This window comes from Moschus berezovskii, chromosome 15, assembly GCF_049115385.1.
Source record: "Moschus berezovskii isolate FMDL1 chromosome 15, NW_MosBer_1.0, whole genome shotgun sequence".
NCBI lineage: Eukaryota > Metazoa > Chordata > Mammalia > Artiodactyla > Moschidae > Moschus > Moschus berezovskii.
In genome coordinates, this window is record NC_142474.1 from 24,687,756 (window position 1) to 24,705,370 (window position 17,615).

Consider the following 17,615-nt stretch of genomic DNA (forward strand, 5'->3'; position numbering starts at 1 on the left):
AGTATTTCCTGTATTCACTCTGTCAAAACCTTAATGACCTTTCCCAGACCCTGTCCTTGCCATCCTGGGAGGGAGATGAACACGGCTGTCATAGTGTGGCCTCAAGTCAGCCTGACTTTGGAGCAAGAATTGAGTCTGCCTCTAGAGAAGAAGAAATATCGTATGGCGTCCCTTATATGTGGATCTCAAAAGAAATGACAGATGAACTTGCAAAACAGAGACAAACAGATTTAGAGAAGAAACTGATGACTGCTGGGAGAAAGGGATATTTAGGGAGTTTGGAATGGACATGTACATACTGCTATATTTAAAACTGATAACCAGCAAGGTCTTACTATACAGCACCGGGAATTCTGTTCAATGTCATGTGGCAGTCTGGATGGGAGGGTAGTTTGGGGGAAAATGGATACATGTATATGTATGGCTGAGTCCCTTCACTGTTCAACTGAAACTACCACAACACTGTTAATTGACTACACCCCAATATAAAATAAAAAGTCTAAAATAAAAATAGAGAATTGGGTCTGCCTGTTCCTGGTTGTGTGACCTTTCAAAGTCACTTGTTATCTTCAAGGCTTTGTTGCCTCATCTGTAAAATGGGGACAGGCACAATCCCTTCCTAAGTGCAGGAATGATATGACATATATGCACGAGGGCCTAGCATAATATAAAGGGCAAACATATTATCCATCATTATTCATAATATGTAGGAAACAGAGGAAGTAACATTTGCTTAAGAAGGGCTGATTATAAATTAAGACCCCTAGTGGCCTCCTTTTGGCATTGGAGGGTGGGCACAGACTCACTTCCTAATTGTATAATTGTGGGCTACACTCTAAAGCTCCATTTTCTGGGGTCCAAATGTAACACACTCAGATTGTGCAAAAATTTATGTTTGTGGCATCTTCATTTTCTGTAACTGATCTAAACTTTCTCAAGAACCACCCCCTCCTCCATCATGACAGTTATTGGGAAAGAAAAATTAAGTTTGCTAACTAATCCCAGGCTTTTCCATTTTCTGATAGCCTCTTTAGCTGTACTGTCTGGATTTAGATCATGGCTTTACCCAGATCTGGCTGTGTGACCCTAGAACAATCATTGAACACTCCTGATCTGTAAAATTTAAATAAAAATATGATTGCATTTATGGGGTAGAGTAAGCACTGATATGCTGCCATCATTCTCTCTTAGGTTAACTCCATCTTTTTTAGGAAAAAAAGCTCAAGTTTTCAGTGCTTCCCTTCTTTTCTACTGCAGATGGTCCTGGGTGCAGAGGAAGCTGAAGTTTCTTTCTGGATGGAATGGTGGGCCTTGGGTCTGAGCACCGTCTTGGGGTCTGAGTCTGTTTCAGAGGTGGTCTGACTTGCTCCTTGGACACTTTTCACTTGGGATCTGTTGAGGTGTGCTGGTCCTACATGGCCTTTAGTACCTTTTGTGGCACCATCGGTAAATCCCATTACTGCCTCTACTTGTTCTCCTGTTGAGGACCCTGATATATTGATGCCTCTTTGAATAGACCACAGGCCTAGAAAATCCCACAAGACTCTCAGGACCTCTATGTCATCCTCATGAAACAGCCACTTATCTATGTGATTTCCTTTCTCAGCCATTTCTTAAGTTTTATTTAAAATGATTTTTTTTTTTTAATTTTAGTAGGCAAGGCATTGTATTGTTCAGCTACTGCTGGGTAACAAACCATACCAAAACTGCTGTGTTTAAAACAATAACCATTTATTTAATTTGTGATTCTGTGGGTTGATAATTTCATCTGGGCTCAGTTCCATACTTCTTCACATCTCAGCTGAATTTTTTCTTCTTTTTTAAATTATGAAAATATGATAACACATTTACAGGAAACTTGGAAAATATAGAACAAGGTTACATATAGTTCAATTATTTCAATTGTAATATATTATAATTATTTTTATATATTACAATTATTTTTTAAGTAGATAAATTAAGATTTTTAGTTGGAATTTCAATATCAAACCCTTAAAATTAAGAGAATGTATATACAGAGAGGTAGGATACAGTAGACTTGAAGAGCACTATAACCAATTTAACATAATTAAGATTTATGGAGCCAGTCCCAGTTTAACCTGAGCTCCCCAGGACTTAAGTTCCATGAAGTTTTAATTTTCATATGATTTTTCTAACTGGCTCTCATTTTGAGTGCCTCCTTTAACTTTTAACAAAGCACAGCAACCAAGTATACTTAGCAATTGGGTGTCCCAAATGAAGACTTGGTTTAATTTCTAAATCAACCATCAACTTGCCAGTCAAAAGTCCTAGGTAAACACTTTAACATTTTGTCTAAAACCACGGGATTGGCAGTGTGGACCTTCCAAGTTAAACAATGAGAGGCCAAGTCTACTGGCTGCACATTTCTTGTCCTTGCATGTAGCTCTGTTTGAATCTCTGACTAAACTCTAACACTATCTTTGTTGCTCCTCTGTAGTGATCTTTTCAAGTGAATCAGGACATGAGATGTCTTCCCAGATGTCACCACAACACAGTCAGAGGAAAAGCATCCTATTTCACAGTCTCATGTTCACTAAAGATATTAAATTTCACTGAGTAGAATCCATTAAAAAAAGATTTATGTAATTTTCACAAGACAGTATTATACAAATTCTACTCAAGTTCCCTAGACTATAAACTAGAAGACACTGGAACATACCCAGGGATGTAAAACAAGGTGCAAAAATTTCATGGTCCAAAGGTATTGAAATCATAAAGAGTCTGTACTCATATCACTGTGGAATTATGTTATATGTCAACATCAAAAGATATTTGAAAATAGCCCACATATTTTCAAGGGCAACGTGACATTTACCAAGAGAGATTTGACTTAGCCATTAAAAGCCTCAATAAAGTTAGAAGACTGAAAAAACACAGAGAGTGATTGCAAGGAAGAAAGCATTTAAATGAGAAATTAATATCAAAGATACTTTTAAAAAATTCCATGTATTTGATAACTAAATGTCTGCTTTTAAATCATGGATGTATCTAAGAAGCCATAACAAGGAAAATTAGAAAATAATTTTATGTGTGAGTCGAGACACAATCTGGGTTTCTTTAGAGTCAGTTTCTGGAGCTTTCATTTTTTTCATTTGATTAGGCCATGTTTTCCTAGTATGCTTTCTGGTCTTTGGTTGAAATTTGGACATTTGAACACACTATTTTTATGTCTTCCCAAATTCATATTTGAAATACTATGCCCTGAATGCCTTCAGGAGATGCTTAGCTTATGAGAGTGGAATCTTGATAAATGGTAGTAAGGCCTTATAAAACAAGCCACACAGAGCTCCCTAGCTGCTTCTGCCATGTGAAGATACAATGAGAGGTTTTTGATCTAGAAGAGAGCCCTCACCTGACCGTGCTGGTGCAATGATCTTGGATTTCCAGCCTGCAGAGCTATGAGAAATAAATTTCTATTATTTATGAACTTCTCAGTATATGCTGTTTTGCTACAGTAGCCTGAATGAACTAAAACAACCATCTCTTTCTGGACTGGCTTTGTGCAGGAGAATGCCTTCTTCAATCATCCTAGCTAGATTCTGGGGCCTTTCAAGTCTCTTCTGGGGATATATCTTCTCTAGGCTGTGAGAGCCTCTTGATGAAGGGGAAAGAGGAAAGTGGAAAAGCTGGTTTAAAACTTAACATTCAAAAAAGAAAAATCGTGGCATCCGGTCCCATCACTTCATGGCAAATAGATGGGGAAACAATGGAAATAGTGACATTTTATTTTCTTGGGTTCCAAAATTTCTTGGGCTGCAGATGGTGACTGCAGCCATGAAATTAAAAGACACTTGCTCCTTGGAAGAAAAGCTATGATCAACCTAGATGACATATTAAAATGCAGATACACTACTTTGCCAACAAAGGTCCATTTAGTCAAAGCTATTGTTTTTCCAGTAGTTATGTATGGATGTGGGAGTTGGACCATAAAGAAAACTGAGCACTGAAGAACTGACGCTTTTGAATTGTGGTGTTGGAGAAGACTCTTGAGAGTCCCTTGGACTGCAAGGAGATCCAACCAGTCCATCCTAAAGGAAATCAGTCCTGAATATTCATTGGAAGGACTGATGCTGAAGTGGAAGCTCCAACATGTTGGTCATCTGATGCAAAAAGCCGACTCATTAGGAAAGACTCTGACGCTGGGAAAAATTGAAGGCAGGAGGCGAAGGGGACGACAGAGGACGAGATGGTTAGATGGCATCACTCAATGGACATGAGTTTGAGTAAGCTTCAGGAGATGGTAACGACAGGGAAGCCTGGCGTGCTGCAGTCCATAGGGTCTCAAAGAGTCAGACATGACAGAGTGACTGAACAACAGGCTGTGTTTATGCTTAGCTATCTCAACTTCCCTATATAGCTTGCCTGTTTCTTAGCTCAATCTCTTATACCCCTTTGTGTCTTCCTGTGGAACTGCCTAATATCTGAAGCGCTAATGAAACCTCTTCAGTGGCTTCTGTTTTCTGCACTTCTAAACTGTGCTGCTTTTCCTGTTAGAGTTCTGAGTCAGATGATACAGAAACTAATCTCACAGTCAGCCCCAAGACAAGTCACCATGTTGGATGAATGGCCCACTGTGTTTCCAGGGGCGGAGCAGGCATGTAAGGTTTCCTCCCAGCTGTGCTGCTACACCAGGTTGAAGGAGGAGTATGAGCATAAAAAACACTGCACACTGCTACAGCTTTCACTGGAATCCTTTCCCGTGACCGGAGAACAAAGGCTGGGGACCTTCCTAGTCTACTCTATTGCTAATGCCACTCCTTTAAATAATTTTTTTTTTTGCCAATTTCACTGGCAAGTAGGTTTGTGGAGCTCCTCACACTGTCACGCCATTCGCATAAGTCTATTCCTGTTGTTTTAAACCCTAAAATTGCGACTATTAGTTACAGCAAATGTATACTTAGCTGAGTATTTAAAAACTCTATATTGTGTACTTTTCATTTATCATGTATAAATGGTACCTATTTGTACTTTAATAGGGAAATTGAACTCATTCATGATAATTTCCCTCTAAATCGTCCTCATGCACACCTCCACCTCCACTCTAACCGGGGTCTTCTTATTAGGAAGAAGGCAAAGCCATAAACCTAAAGGATTACGGGAGTGAGAGAACTGCGTGTGCACCTTCCGGCAAGCCCAGCCTCTGGGTCTCAGCGCTCTTCTACATTAAAGGAAGAATTCAGACCTTGAGGCAAACACATGTTGCTTTCAGTCAGTAAAGCACTTGTTTCAATGGGTTGATGATTTTTCTACCTGATACCTCCTCTCCTTTGCAATCAGGAGCAAATAAAAGGCACAGGAAAGGCAAATTTGAGTGATTCACTGGGACTCATTTGTGGAGTCTAGGGAAAAAGGAGCTCTCTTCCCATGCTGGTTGCTAAGATGAGGGAATGAATGTCAACATTTTCTTTATTGGATTGGTAAGGCCTACATACAAGCAAGAAAGACAAATATAGGAAGCGATAGAGCTGAGAGAATTTCAGAGCCTTGGAGGCTGTGAGCCCAAATCCAGACTTTTTGTTCTTGATTCGTGCCTTGAACACGTGAGGAAGCTAGAACTCTCCTAAGGCATAGGATCACGCAACTCCTTCCTTTTCTTTGGAGTGGGGGAGGGTCATTAAACTAATGTATTAAGTTCCTCCTCCTTGTAAGAAAAGGTTCTCCACTAATATCAAGCATACTGAAGAGAGCCCAGACCAACCTCACTTCTATTCCTTATTGTCTATACTCCTGACTCTCCTTGAGTTTCAGTTTACTCATCTGTGCAGTGAGGACAAGCATTGTTATGCTCAAGTTGCTATGCAGTTAACCATAATAATATAGGGAAAGTATTTGGGATATAGTTCAGTTGAGTTCAGTTCAGTCGCTCAGTCGTGCCCGACTCTCCGCGACCCCATGAATTACAGCACGCCAGGCCTCCCTGTCCATCACCAACTCCCGGAGTACACTCAAACTCATGTCCACAGAGTCGGTGATGCCATCCAGCCATCTCATTCTCCGTCGTCCCCTTCTCCTCCCGCCCCCAACCTTTCCCAGCATCAGAGTCTTTTCCAGTGAGTCAACTCGTCGCATGAGGTGGCCAAAGTATTGCAGTTTCAGCTTTAGCATCAGTCCCTCCAATGAACATCCAGGATTGATCTTCTTTAGAATGGACTGGTTGGATCTCCTTGCAGTATAAGGGACTCTCAAGAGACTTCTCCCAATAAACAGTAATGTTTTCATATCACCAATTTAATCATTCCTTGGGCTGGGTATTGCTGAGGTAATAATAAAACAGAAAAACAAAATACAGTAAGACTTTAGAAACAGAAAACACTGATTTGAAATTGTACTTCAGTGCTCTATGGATGCTCTTTATCAGCTGGTATCCATTACGACAGTGCTGACTTTAGCAAACAGGCTTAAAGGAGAGGTTTTCTCTCCTATAATTGGAGGTCCAGAGGTGGGGTTGGAATCAGGAACAATACAGATATTCAATGTTGTCAACCCATATTCTTTACATTTTTGCACTTCTCTAGGGTAGATTTTTATTCAAGTTGGTTCCCCTCATGGCCAAAAAATGTCTGCCTGGAATATCCGGGACAAAATTATTTCTTGTTCCTAGCCAACAGAAGAGAAAAATTGTATTAGTTTCCCAGGTGTTTCTTATGGACACAAATGGACTTAAGTCAGTCTCATCTGAGTCACCTGCCAGTAGGGGACATGAAATTACCTTAATTGGTTTAGCCTAGCTATTGGGGGTGGGTTGAATGTTGGAATGTTAAACAAAATATGTCTCATCACCCATCAACCTTTCTGACCCTCAGATTCTCCTCCCATAAAAAACTTAAACCACAGGTTTCTGAGAGAATGACAAGATCAAGTATACACTGTACCTTTGACAGTATCTAGCAGAACATAGTTAGTTGTTCAATGACTAGAGGACATTATTACTGTCAGAATATCACATGACAGAAAGTGGAAGAGTCAAACTCACCAGTAACAGTCACCTTGGTGCCCCGACCTGATTGGTACTCTATGTCAGGTTTTCCCTCTTTAAACTTCACACAGAAGTACGTGCCGGCATCTTTGAGAGAGATTTCATTGATGCGAATGGAAAAGTCTTTGTTGCCAGCTTTGGCCATGTTTCCAATTTGGTTTACTCTGGGAAAGAGACCCCTTTGAAAATTATAAATTAATTCACGATTTGGTCCAGTCCCCTTGAACCATAAGACGGGTCCATTTGGAAATGAATCTGGTACGCTGCAGCTCAGAGTGAGTGTTTCCCCAGCTGACAGAGTCTGTGAGAGCTCAGCTTGCTGCACCTTGAACATCTCATGTGTGACTCCTGGAAAGAAACTCAAAATCATCTCCCATTTCCTCTGCTCTGACCTAGGCAGGATTAAGAAAACTGGATCCAGATCAAGGTTGGACCTCAATCATTCATCATTTTAGTGACATGTATGAGTACCCACACACTGAGTTTAGAGTGGCCACTGCAAGTGCAGGCAGCTCTTTCCCCAAGGGCTAACAGAGGGGAGTCAATTCAGAGGACTAGATGAATCACCTCCCCAGTTTCATTCCTCAGCCCCTAAGTAAAAGAAGAGGAAGATGGATAGGGAGGGCTGGGTTTGTGAATGGGTAACGTTCATAGAAATAAGTCTTCCTTCTTATCTAAATGCCAAAAATTGCTCAATACACTTGGCGATGGACCCAAGTCTCCTCTGCCCACCCCACACATCCAGAGAACTTGGCATTGGCCCTCACCTCTCCTCTGTGCAGACATTAATGCTGAGAGGCGTAAAGAGGAAGTCAAGAAATCAGAAACCTAAAAATCAGGTGGGCATATATTCTCGAAGGCAGAGTGTGGGTCTTTTACTTATCTCAAGAGGGAAGAGGGGGACAGTTGATTCTCAAAAAAAAAGAAGAGCCTCAAGGGACTGCATCAATTTTGAGGGTCCACCACTGACCCCTAACTCCCACTACCACCACCATTACTATCCCACATGATATCAGGTCCTGATAATAATCTCTCCTTTCAAGATATCAAAGCATCAAATCACAGATGGCCTAAGATGTCGGCTGGGGAGAGAAGGGAACTCTTGAAGCCAGGAGAGAATGGCAGATAAGCTATCTATACCCATATTTTTCAAGTTGAAATCAATGTGTGAATTTTCCCTGGCCAGTTAGATGCCATGGAATGCAGCTGAACCTGAGGAAAACATTACTGGAGAAGACAAGTTTTCCCAGCAAAACAGAGGATACCCTAATCTCATGGTATTTCATGAAATTAATTCAGAGTGGCAAGGAGTAAGAAGCACTAGCTGTCCTCTGAGAATAAAAGGACAACAGAGCTTGGAGTGCAATGCTCAGGGCAGATTCTCAGGGTAAGGTCAAGTGCTAGGAGAGTGACTCAACCTCTCTGGGAGGGCTTTTCTAAACAAGCCTCCCAACTCTCAGTTTTCTAACTTTTTGGACATGTTCATAAAGTGTTCATAGGGTTCACACATGTCGTGTATTTTACCTACCCAACATCTTTTCAACTGGGAATGTCCATTGTCCTATATTCGTTTTCTGGTGGCCATTAAAGAAGGGCATAGCCTGTCGACTCAGCCTGATTCAATATAGGGCATAGGATGCCAGAAGGATCAGAAGGGCCATCTGCAGAATCCCAGCCTATAGGTCAGATTGTGAATGAAGGGGTACAGTATCCAGTATAGAGTAATGATTTGGTGCAAGTCAAAGATTTTTTTAAAACTTATCTTAAAAATCAGGAAGATGGAATTTGTCAAACTGTGCTTACCACTCACAGACACGTAGGTGCCTGGGCCAGCTATATATGCCATGTCAGGATGCCCTATTGTTAACTTCACACAGTAATACATGCCAGCATCCTTAGGTGACACATCACTGATGCGGATGGAATAGTCTGTTTGGTTGGCCATTGGATTTACCACTTGGGATACTCGGGGGAATTGGCGTCCATTGAAACTGTAGATTAATTTTCGTTCTAGCCTAGCGTCCTTGAACCACAAGACAGGTCCTACTGGAGATGGTGCAGGAATGTTGCAGCCCAAGGTTATGACATCTCCAGCCTTGGCTGACACTGTACTCTCAGGCTGGTTCACCTGGAAATCTTCACTTGAAGTTCCTAGAAAGAAACTGTGTGTCATTTCTCATATTCCTTGTCTTGGTGAAAAATGTTCTGAGGGTCTGGTTCTAGATCAAGGTGGGGGTCTGACTGCACACTCTTAAGCAACATGTACTGGCACCAAAGTATAAAAATCACAAATTTGATTGCCATGTGGGATGAGAAGAGGACCAGTATATAGAAAGGAAAATGGAACTTTCTTTCTTCATCAAGATATAAGGATTGCCTAGAGCATGTGTGTGTGTGTTAGTCACTCGGTCGTGTCCGAGACTTTGTGACTCCAGGGACTGCAGCCCACCAGGCTCTTCTGTCCATGGGATTCTCCAGGCAAGAACACTGGAGTGGGTTGCCATGCCCTCCTCCGGGGATCTTCCCAAACCAAGAACCTGCATCTCCTGCAATTCCTGATTGCAAACAGATTCTTTACCGGCAGAGCCTTTAGGGAAGCCCTAGACTGGAGCATCAGTTCAGTTCAGTTCAGTCGCTCAGTCGTGTCCGACTCTTTGCGACCCCATGGATCACAGCACGCCAGGCCTCCCTGTCCATCACCAACTCCCGGAGTTCACTCAAACTCATGTCCATCGAGTCAGTGATGCCATCCAGCCATCTCATTCTCTGTCGTCCCCATCTCTTCCCACCCCCAATCCCTCCCAGCATCAGACTCTTTTCCAATGAGTCAACTCTTCGCATGAGGTGGCCAAAGTATTGGAGTTTCAGCTTCAGCATCAGTCCTTCCAATGAACACCCAGGACTGATCTCCTTTAGGACGGACTGGTTGGACCTCCTTACAGTTCAAGGGACTCTCAGGAGTCTTCTCCAACACCACAGTTCAAAAGCATCAATTCTTCGGCGATCAGCTTTCTTCACAGTCCAACTCTCTCATCCATACATGACCACGGGAAAAACCATAGCCTTGACTAGATGGACCTTTGTTGGCAAAGTAATGTCTCTGCTTTTTAATATGCTATCTAGGTTGGTCATAACTTTCCTTCGGGCACTAAATAAACATATCGTCAATGAACCCATGGATGGATTTATATTAAATAAAAAATGTGAAATAAAAGTTGAGTCAGATTTTTCTCTATGTACCTGTCTGCTGAGAAATTTGTATACAGATGAATAAGAAACAGTTAGAACCAGACATGGAACAATGGACTGGTTCAAAATTGGGAAAGGAGTACGACAAGGCTGTATATTGTCACCCTGCCTGTTTAACTTCTATGCAGAGTGCTGCGCTGTGCATAGTCCCTCAGTTGTGTCTGACTCTTTGCAACCCCACGGACTGCAGCCCACCAGGCTCCTCTGTCCATACCTTCCTCCAAGGGATCTTCCTGACCCAGGTCTCCTGCACTGCCACTAGGGAAGCCCTCTATGCAGAGTACATCATGAAAAATGGCAGGCTGGAAGAATCACAAGCTGAATCAAGATTGCAGGGAGAAGTATCAACAACTTCAGATACGCAGATGATACCATTCTAATGGCAGAAACTGAAAAGGAACTAAAGAGCCTCTTAATGAGAGTGAAAGTGACTGAACAATAACAACCAGAATTAGAGATAAGGCCAAAAGCTAAGGACATTGTGCTGATAACTAACATACTATATACAGAGTGCAACTTTCAAACGCAGACATCTCCTTTTCTTCATGTGGAAGCATAGGTGCCCAGATACACACAGAGACTTGCATTCTCCATGAAATTTAGATTTTCCTTGAGGGGTGGAAAATTGGTTATTGCAATGTGAAAGCATCTCAGTTATTATAATGTGTCGTGTTTATGGATGTTCAACCCAATGCAACAAATTCTTAGTACTCAGAATTGAGGATTACACAAGGAGCAGTGACTCTGAGTTCATGGAAGATACACAGAATATATGGAAGATAAGTTCTACAAACTATGGAAGATTTTTCCTCTTGAATGATTTCTCAAGCCTAGCATATTTCTTTTCTCTCTTTGAATAACAAATTGCCACAAACTTAGTGGCTTAAGAAACACCTATTCATCATTTTTTGGTTTATGTGAATCAGGAATTCAGGCACAGCTTAGTTTAGTTGTCATGCACAGAAAGATGATGCGAAGACACAAGGAAAACATCATCTACAATTTAAAGAATATCTGAGGCTACCAGAAGCTGAGAGGCCTGGAACCCACTCTCCCTCATAATTTATAGCAGCTTTATTCACAATTGTCAAAACATGAAAACAAGAAGATCTTCAGTTGGTGAATGGAAAAAGAAATTGTGGTAAATCCAGACAGTGGGATATTATTCAGCACTGAAAAGAAATGAGCAGATAAGCCCTGAAAGGATATGGAGGAACCTTAAATGTTTATTAAAGTGAAGTTACTCAGTCATGTCCGACTCTTTGCGACCCTATGGACTGTAGCCTACCAGACTCCTCTGTCCGTGGGATTCTCCAGGCAAGAGTACTGGGGTGGGTTGCCGTTTCCTTCTGCAGGAGATCTTCCCAACCCAGAGACTGAACCCAGGTCTCCCGCACTGCGGGCAGACGCTTTACCATCTGAGCTACCAGGGAAGCTCAATTTAAAGGATGAGCCCATATGCTTTAGGGGCTTCTCAGGTGGCGCTAATGGTAAAGAACCCACCTGCCGGTGCAGGAGACCTGAGAGATGTGGGTTCCATCCTTGAGTTGGGAAGATGCCCTGGAGGAGGGCATGGCAACCCACTCCAGTATTCTTGCCTGGAGAATCCCGTGGACAGAGGAGCCCGGTGGGCTACAGTCCATGGGGTTGCAGAGAGTCAGACACAACTGAAGGGACTTAGATGCACCTGCTGCAGGACTCTAATTACACGACAGGAAGCTACATTACATGCAAAACTTAAGAGACAATAAGAAAACCAGTGCTTGACAGGGGTTAGGATGAAAACAGAGAAAAACAGGCAGAGCACAGGTAATTTTAGGGTGCGGAAACTACTCTGTATAATACCATAAAGTTGGGGGATGCCTATCCTAATACATTTACCCAAATCCATGGAATGTACAACACCAAGAGTGAACCATAATGAAAACTCTGGACTTTGGCTGTTAATAATTTGTCATTGCAGGTTCATCAGTTGTAACAAAATGACCACTCTAGTGGAGGATGCTGAAAACAGAGAGGCAAGGATGCGTGGGGGCGAGGAGTAGTATGGGAAATCCTTGTACCTTGTGATTAGTTTTGCTGTGAACCTAAAACTGTCTTGAAATATAAAATCTATTATTTTAAAAGTCATTGCCATACCCTGGGTCATCTAGACTTTCTTCTATAAAGTTTTGTGTTTTACATTTAGGTCTATGATTCATTTTTTAATACTGTAACATTTTATTTTTTATTACCAGTGCACACTTGTATGATTCATTTTCAGTTAATTTTTGTGAAGTCACTTTGTTCTTCTCCAGTAGTGTGTAGGCTCTTCTGGATCTTTTGTTCCATCATGTAAACTTCAGAATCAATCTGTCACTATCCATAAATTAACCTGTTGGCTTTTAATTGGGATTGCATTTAATATATAGATCAAGTTGGGGAGAACTGATACCTTGACAATATTTATCTTACTATCTATAAACATGTAATACATATTTATATATAAATATACATATTCAGTTCTTCTTTGATGTTTTTGATCAGTTTTGTAGCTTGCTTCACACAGCTCTTGATACAAATTAGGTTTATACCTAAGTGACAGACTTATTTTCTTGGGCTCCAAAATCACTGCAGATGGTGACTGCAGCCATGAAATTAAAAAACGCTTGTGCCTTGGAAGAAAAGCCATGACAAACCTTAACAGTATATTAAAAAACAGAGATGTTACTTTGCCAACAAAGGTCTATCTAGTCAAAGATATGGTTTTTCCAGTAGTCATGTATGGATGTGAAAGTTGGACTATAAAGAAAGTTGAGCACCGAAGAATTGATGCTTTTGAAATGTGTTGGAGAAGACTCTTGAGAATCCCTTGGACTGCAAGGAGATCCAACCAGTTCATCCTAAAGGAATTCAGTCCTAAATATTCATTGGAAGCACTGATGCTGAAGCTGAAATTCCAATACTTTGGCCACCTGATGTGAAGAACTGACTCATTGGAAAAGATCCTGATGCTGGGAAAGATTGAAGGCAAGAGAAGAAGGGGTTGACAGAGGATGAGATGATTGGATGGCATCACTGACTCAATGGACATGAGTTTGAGCAAGCTCTGGGAGTTGGTGATGTTCAGGGAGGCCTGGTGCGCTGCAGTCCATGGGATTGCAAAGAGTCAGACACAACTGAGAGACTGAATTGAACTGATTACCTTTCTTGGAGGTAATTTAAATGGTCACATGCTTGTTTCAGTATGTGCTGTGCTTAGTCGCTCAGTTGTGTCCGACTCTTTGAGACCCCATTGTCTGTAGCCCACCAGGCTTCTCTGTCCATGGAATTCTCCAGGCAAAAATACTGCAGTGGGTTGCCATGCCTCCTCCAGGGGATCTTCCCAGCTCAAGGATGGAACCAACATCTCTCATGTCTCCTGCACTGGCAGGCAGGTTCTTTACCAACCCAGGGATCAAACCCAGATCTCCCGTATTGCAGGCTGTGCCACCAGGGAAGCCCTTGTTTCAGTATGCATAAATGCAACTGATTTTGTACATTGATCTTGTTTCCTGCCATCTTGCTGAACTCAATTCTGGGAGTTTTTTTATTGATTTGACTGATCATTTGTGGATTTTTAGTAGATTCTTTGGGATTTTCTATGTAGAAAACTCACAGTATCTGCAATTTTATTTCTTCATTTCCAATCTATATCCTTTCCTTCTTCTCTCTCTTTTTCCACTTGTTGAATAAGAGTTGTGAGGAGAGATATTTTTGCATTTTTCCTAATCTTGGAAAGAAAACGTTGTCTTCCACCACTGAGTATAGTGATAGCTGTAGGGTTTTTGTGGATGTTATCAAGTTGAGGAAATTCCTCCCTATTTCTAGTTTGACAGTTTTCATCATTAATTGGTGTTAGATCTGTCAAATGCTTTTTATGCATCAATTGACATGATCATGCAATTTATTTCTTCTTTAATTTGATGTGATTGATTATAATGATTGATTTTCGCTGTATTGAAACTAAGATCTGACTTAGTCATAATATATAACATTCAGTTCAGTTCAGTTCAGTCGCTCAGTCGTGTCTGACTCTTTGCAACCCCATGAATCACAGCACGCCAGGCCTCCCTGTCCATCACCAACTCCTGGAGTTCACTCAAACTCATGTTCATCGAGTTGGTGATGCCATCCAGCCATCTCATTCTCTGTTTTCTCCTTCTCCTCGTGCCCCCAATCCCTCCCAGCATCAGAGTCTTTTCCAGTGAGTCAACTCTTCGCATGAGGTGGCCGAAGTATTGGAGTTTCAGCTTTAGCATCAGTCCTTCCAATGAACACCCAGGACTGATCTCCTTTAGAATGGACTGGTTGGATCCCCTTGCAGTTCAAGGGACTCTCAAGAGTCTTCTCCAACACCACAGTTCAAAAGCATCAATTCTTCAGCGATCAGCTTTCTTCACAGTCCAACTCTCACATCCATACATGACCACTGGAAAACCATAGCCTTGACTAGACGGACAATATTAAATCCTATTTGCCAATACCTTGTTGAGGAATTCTGTATCTAAGTTCATGACATATATTGGGCTATAGTTTTCTTTCTTATGTACAATCTTTATTTACTGTTGCTATCAAGGTAGTAATTTCCTCTTAAAATGAATTGGGAAGTGTGACTTCTTTTTCTAATTTTCTGAAGAGATTGTATAAAATTGGTGTGAATTCTTATTTAGATGTCTGTTAAAATTCTCCAGTGGGTGTGAGTGCCTCACATATTTTACTCCCTTAAGATCCAAGCCTTCCCACCTCTTCCTCACTCTCAGATAATGGTCTGCTTCCTCCTTCATCTGATCTAAACCCCTCAAGCTATCTTCTGTGGCAATTGGGACTCAAAGCTTCTACCAACATGGACCAATGTCCTCGGGGGAAAGACTCTACAAAATTGTTGTGTTTTTTTTTTTAGCAAATAGAGGCAGAACCACACAATTAAGCTAGGGAGACTGTAGGGCTCAGCTTCCGTCGCTGACCCAAAGAGACCTCTAGTGTGCGCTTTTGACCAATATTCTCTGAACACTCAACCTCTGCAAAACTTTAACACTGATTATCTCCTGATGGGGGCATTGTGGATTCTTTTCTTGCTTTTATAATCTCATCTTTTCTAAGATATTTTTCTTTACTTAGTGGGTAACATATGTGTGCTGGTGACCAATGAAAAGACAGACCCTGTGTCTCCAGTGGCTGGGGGATGAGAGCTGAAGTGTTTGCTCTGTTCAGCCTGCTGATCATGGGGACGAGTCCATTACCTGACCCAAAGGTGTGAAACAGACACAGTCACTGGGAGATTTTGTGTGCTGGAGGCCATTCAAGTCTAATCTCTAAATTCTGACGGTTTTACAATGGGCTAAAGAAATCCCTCCTCAAAGAAATTCTAGGGAAGCAGGTGGGGGAGGAAACAGTAACCAGGCAGAGGGAGGTCCCACTCACCTGTGAGTTTGAGCAGCAGAGCCAGCAGAAGGGAGAGCAGACATGGGCAGGATGGGAAATCAAGGACAGGCGTCATGGTGGCCCTTGGAGCCTGCTCGGTGTCAATGTGGTCCTGGAGAGGCCTGGACCTCTGTGCTCTACGGAGAGAGGACAGTTCCTACTTCCATGATGTCAGAGGAACAGGATTGTGATGAGAGGAAAAACTGAGGGACTGGGACACTTTTTCTTTGAAATTATAAACTGGACAGACAAGGTCGATACAAACGGAGAAGTGTTGCTGGAAAGGTTCAGGGTTTCCAGAGCCAAGGGGTGTGACACCCAAATCTTGTGCTCCTTCCTGTGTCTCATCCCATCTTAGAGATTTTCCCTAATCCTACAGCCCTTGTCTATCTAGCATCCTCAGAGATGTTGTCTGGGCCAGAGACTTTTGGAAGCTCGTGATGGACAGGTGGGTTAAAGCTCCAGCATGAGTTGAATAGTTGGGCCTCCCTGAGCCGCAGAGCTATAGGAAGGAAGGTAGATCTCTGGCCTCATCCTCTGGTATATAGTTGAGCTTTATGAGAGACTCCTCCTCTTCACTCCAGAGAGGTCAAAGGTATAAAATGAGTCCTAGTGCAATGTCTAGTGTGGGCTCCTGGCTTTGCTGTGGATCCCTGCATATAACACAGGAAGTTGCCTCTTTTCTCCTCTTGCAGAGAAATTGTTTTTGACAATTTGACGGAAAGAAGTTAAGGGTTTTCGCGATGGTGATTGTTTGTACATTACAGAATGGGGAAGGTAGAGCTCTGAGGATCATTCTCAAAGGGGTCAAAGCAGCGCACATAGAAACATACCTGGGAAAGTGAGGTCTGCCTCTCCTGTCTATACTGGGTCTGGGGCTAGCTCTGCAGTAAGGAAGTGGAGGGGCAGAAAACACTCAGAAATAGAAAGGAACTATCATGTTCACCTCCTTCTCTCTCGCCTCTGGAATGGGCTCAACCCCAGCATGAGGGTTGTGTCCTGGGACTCTTGGCCCACTCTCAGCTGGCGTCCCTTTACTCTCCAAGCATCCATAGTCAGGCACTGACTGTTTCCTTGTGATCCCTGCGTTTGCCTCAGGGACCGACTGGATGTCAGGGCCAGGAGATGTGTTAGAAAAGCAGAATGCAGAGCCAGGCCCAAACATCCTCTATGAGACAACAAGACTCCCCCTGCCCTTGTGACGCCACCATTCTATCCCATTGTTCTGGAGTGATGAATTCCACACTGGGAAACCCATCAGTGGACCCTGCTGAAGACTGGACAGCCTCTTATCTCTAGCCTCCATCATCCTACGCTTCCTTCCACCTCCAGCCATCTTCACACCTTCTATGGAGCTCGGAAGACTTCAGAGGGAGGGATTTTCGGTGGCATGATGGTCAAGATATGGTCACGATGGTCAAGATATCTTTGGAACCAGATATATTTTAGGTTCAAATCTTGATTCCATTTCTTAGTAACTGAATCATCTTGAGCCCATTATACAGACTTGTATATTCTTGGACCTGGAAATCTTCACTTTGCATCTGCCCAACCCTGTTCAGTATGTGGCATATAATTTATCCATTTGGTTAAACCAACAAGAGACCCATGCTCTTCATCCTCACCCATCCGCTCATATCTATTCCCTATCAGACCCTGTTAGTTTTACCTCCTAAACATGTCTTAAATCTAGTTCTCTGTATCCACCGTCATCTTTTACATAAAGGAAGATGATTACCTCCTAATCAGGCTACTCCAGTTTCTCCTGCCCTGCCCTGCAATCTTTTCTTCTTTCTTTATCCATGTCTTTCAGAACACAGATCTGATTATACACCTCTGTGTCATAAACGCTTTTGTGGACTCTGATTGCTCTCGGTATAGTAAGGCAATTTGGTACATAGTAGTACATATAAATAATTCACGTCAT

The 17,615-nt window shown here is 42.2% G+C and overlaps 1 protein-coding gene across 1 annotated transcript; it reads right to left on the reverse strand.

Annotated features, from left to right (window-relative positions):
- Positions 1-5,028: 5,028 nt before the first annotated feature.
- Positions 5,029-7,367, reverse strand: SIRPD (signal regulatory protein delta). The gene is made up of 2 exons (XM_088843649.1): positions 6,995-7,367; positions 5,029-5,105 (listed from the first exon to the last, which is right to left on the reverse strand). The coding sequence occupies exons 1-2, from the start codon at positions 7,365-7,367 to the stop codon at positions 5,029-5,031; spliced, it is 450 nt and encodes a 149-aa protein (XP_088699775.1).
- Between the last annotated feature and the right edge of the window lie 10,248 nt (positions 7,368-17,615).

Bases quoted from the DNA above. Each gene is read 5' to 3' on its own strand.
- SIRPD (XM_088843649.1), bottom strand. From the start codon at position 7,367: ATGATTTTGAGTTTCTTTCCAGGAGTCACACATGAGATGTTCAAGGTG. The intron at 5,106-6,994 runs GTGAGTTTGACT...GTAATCCTTTAG, and splicing joins CACCAAGGTGACTGTTACTG to GTTTATGGCTTTGCCTTCTT.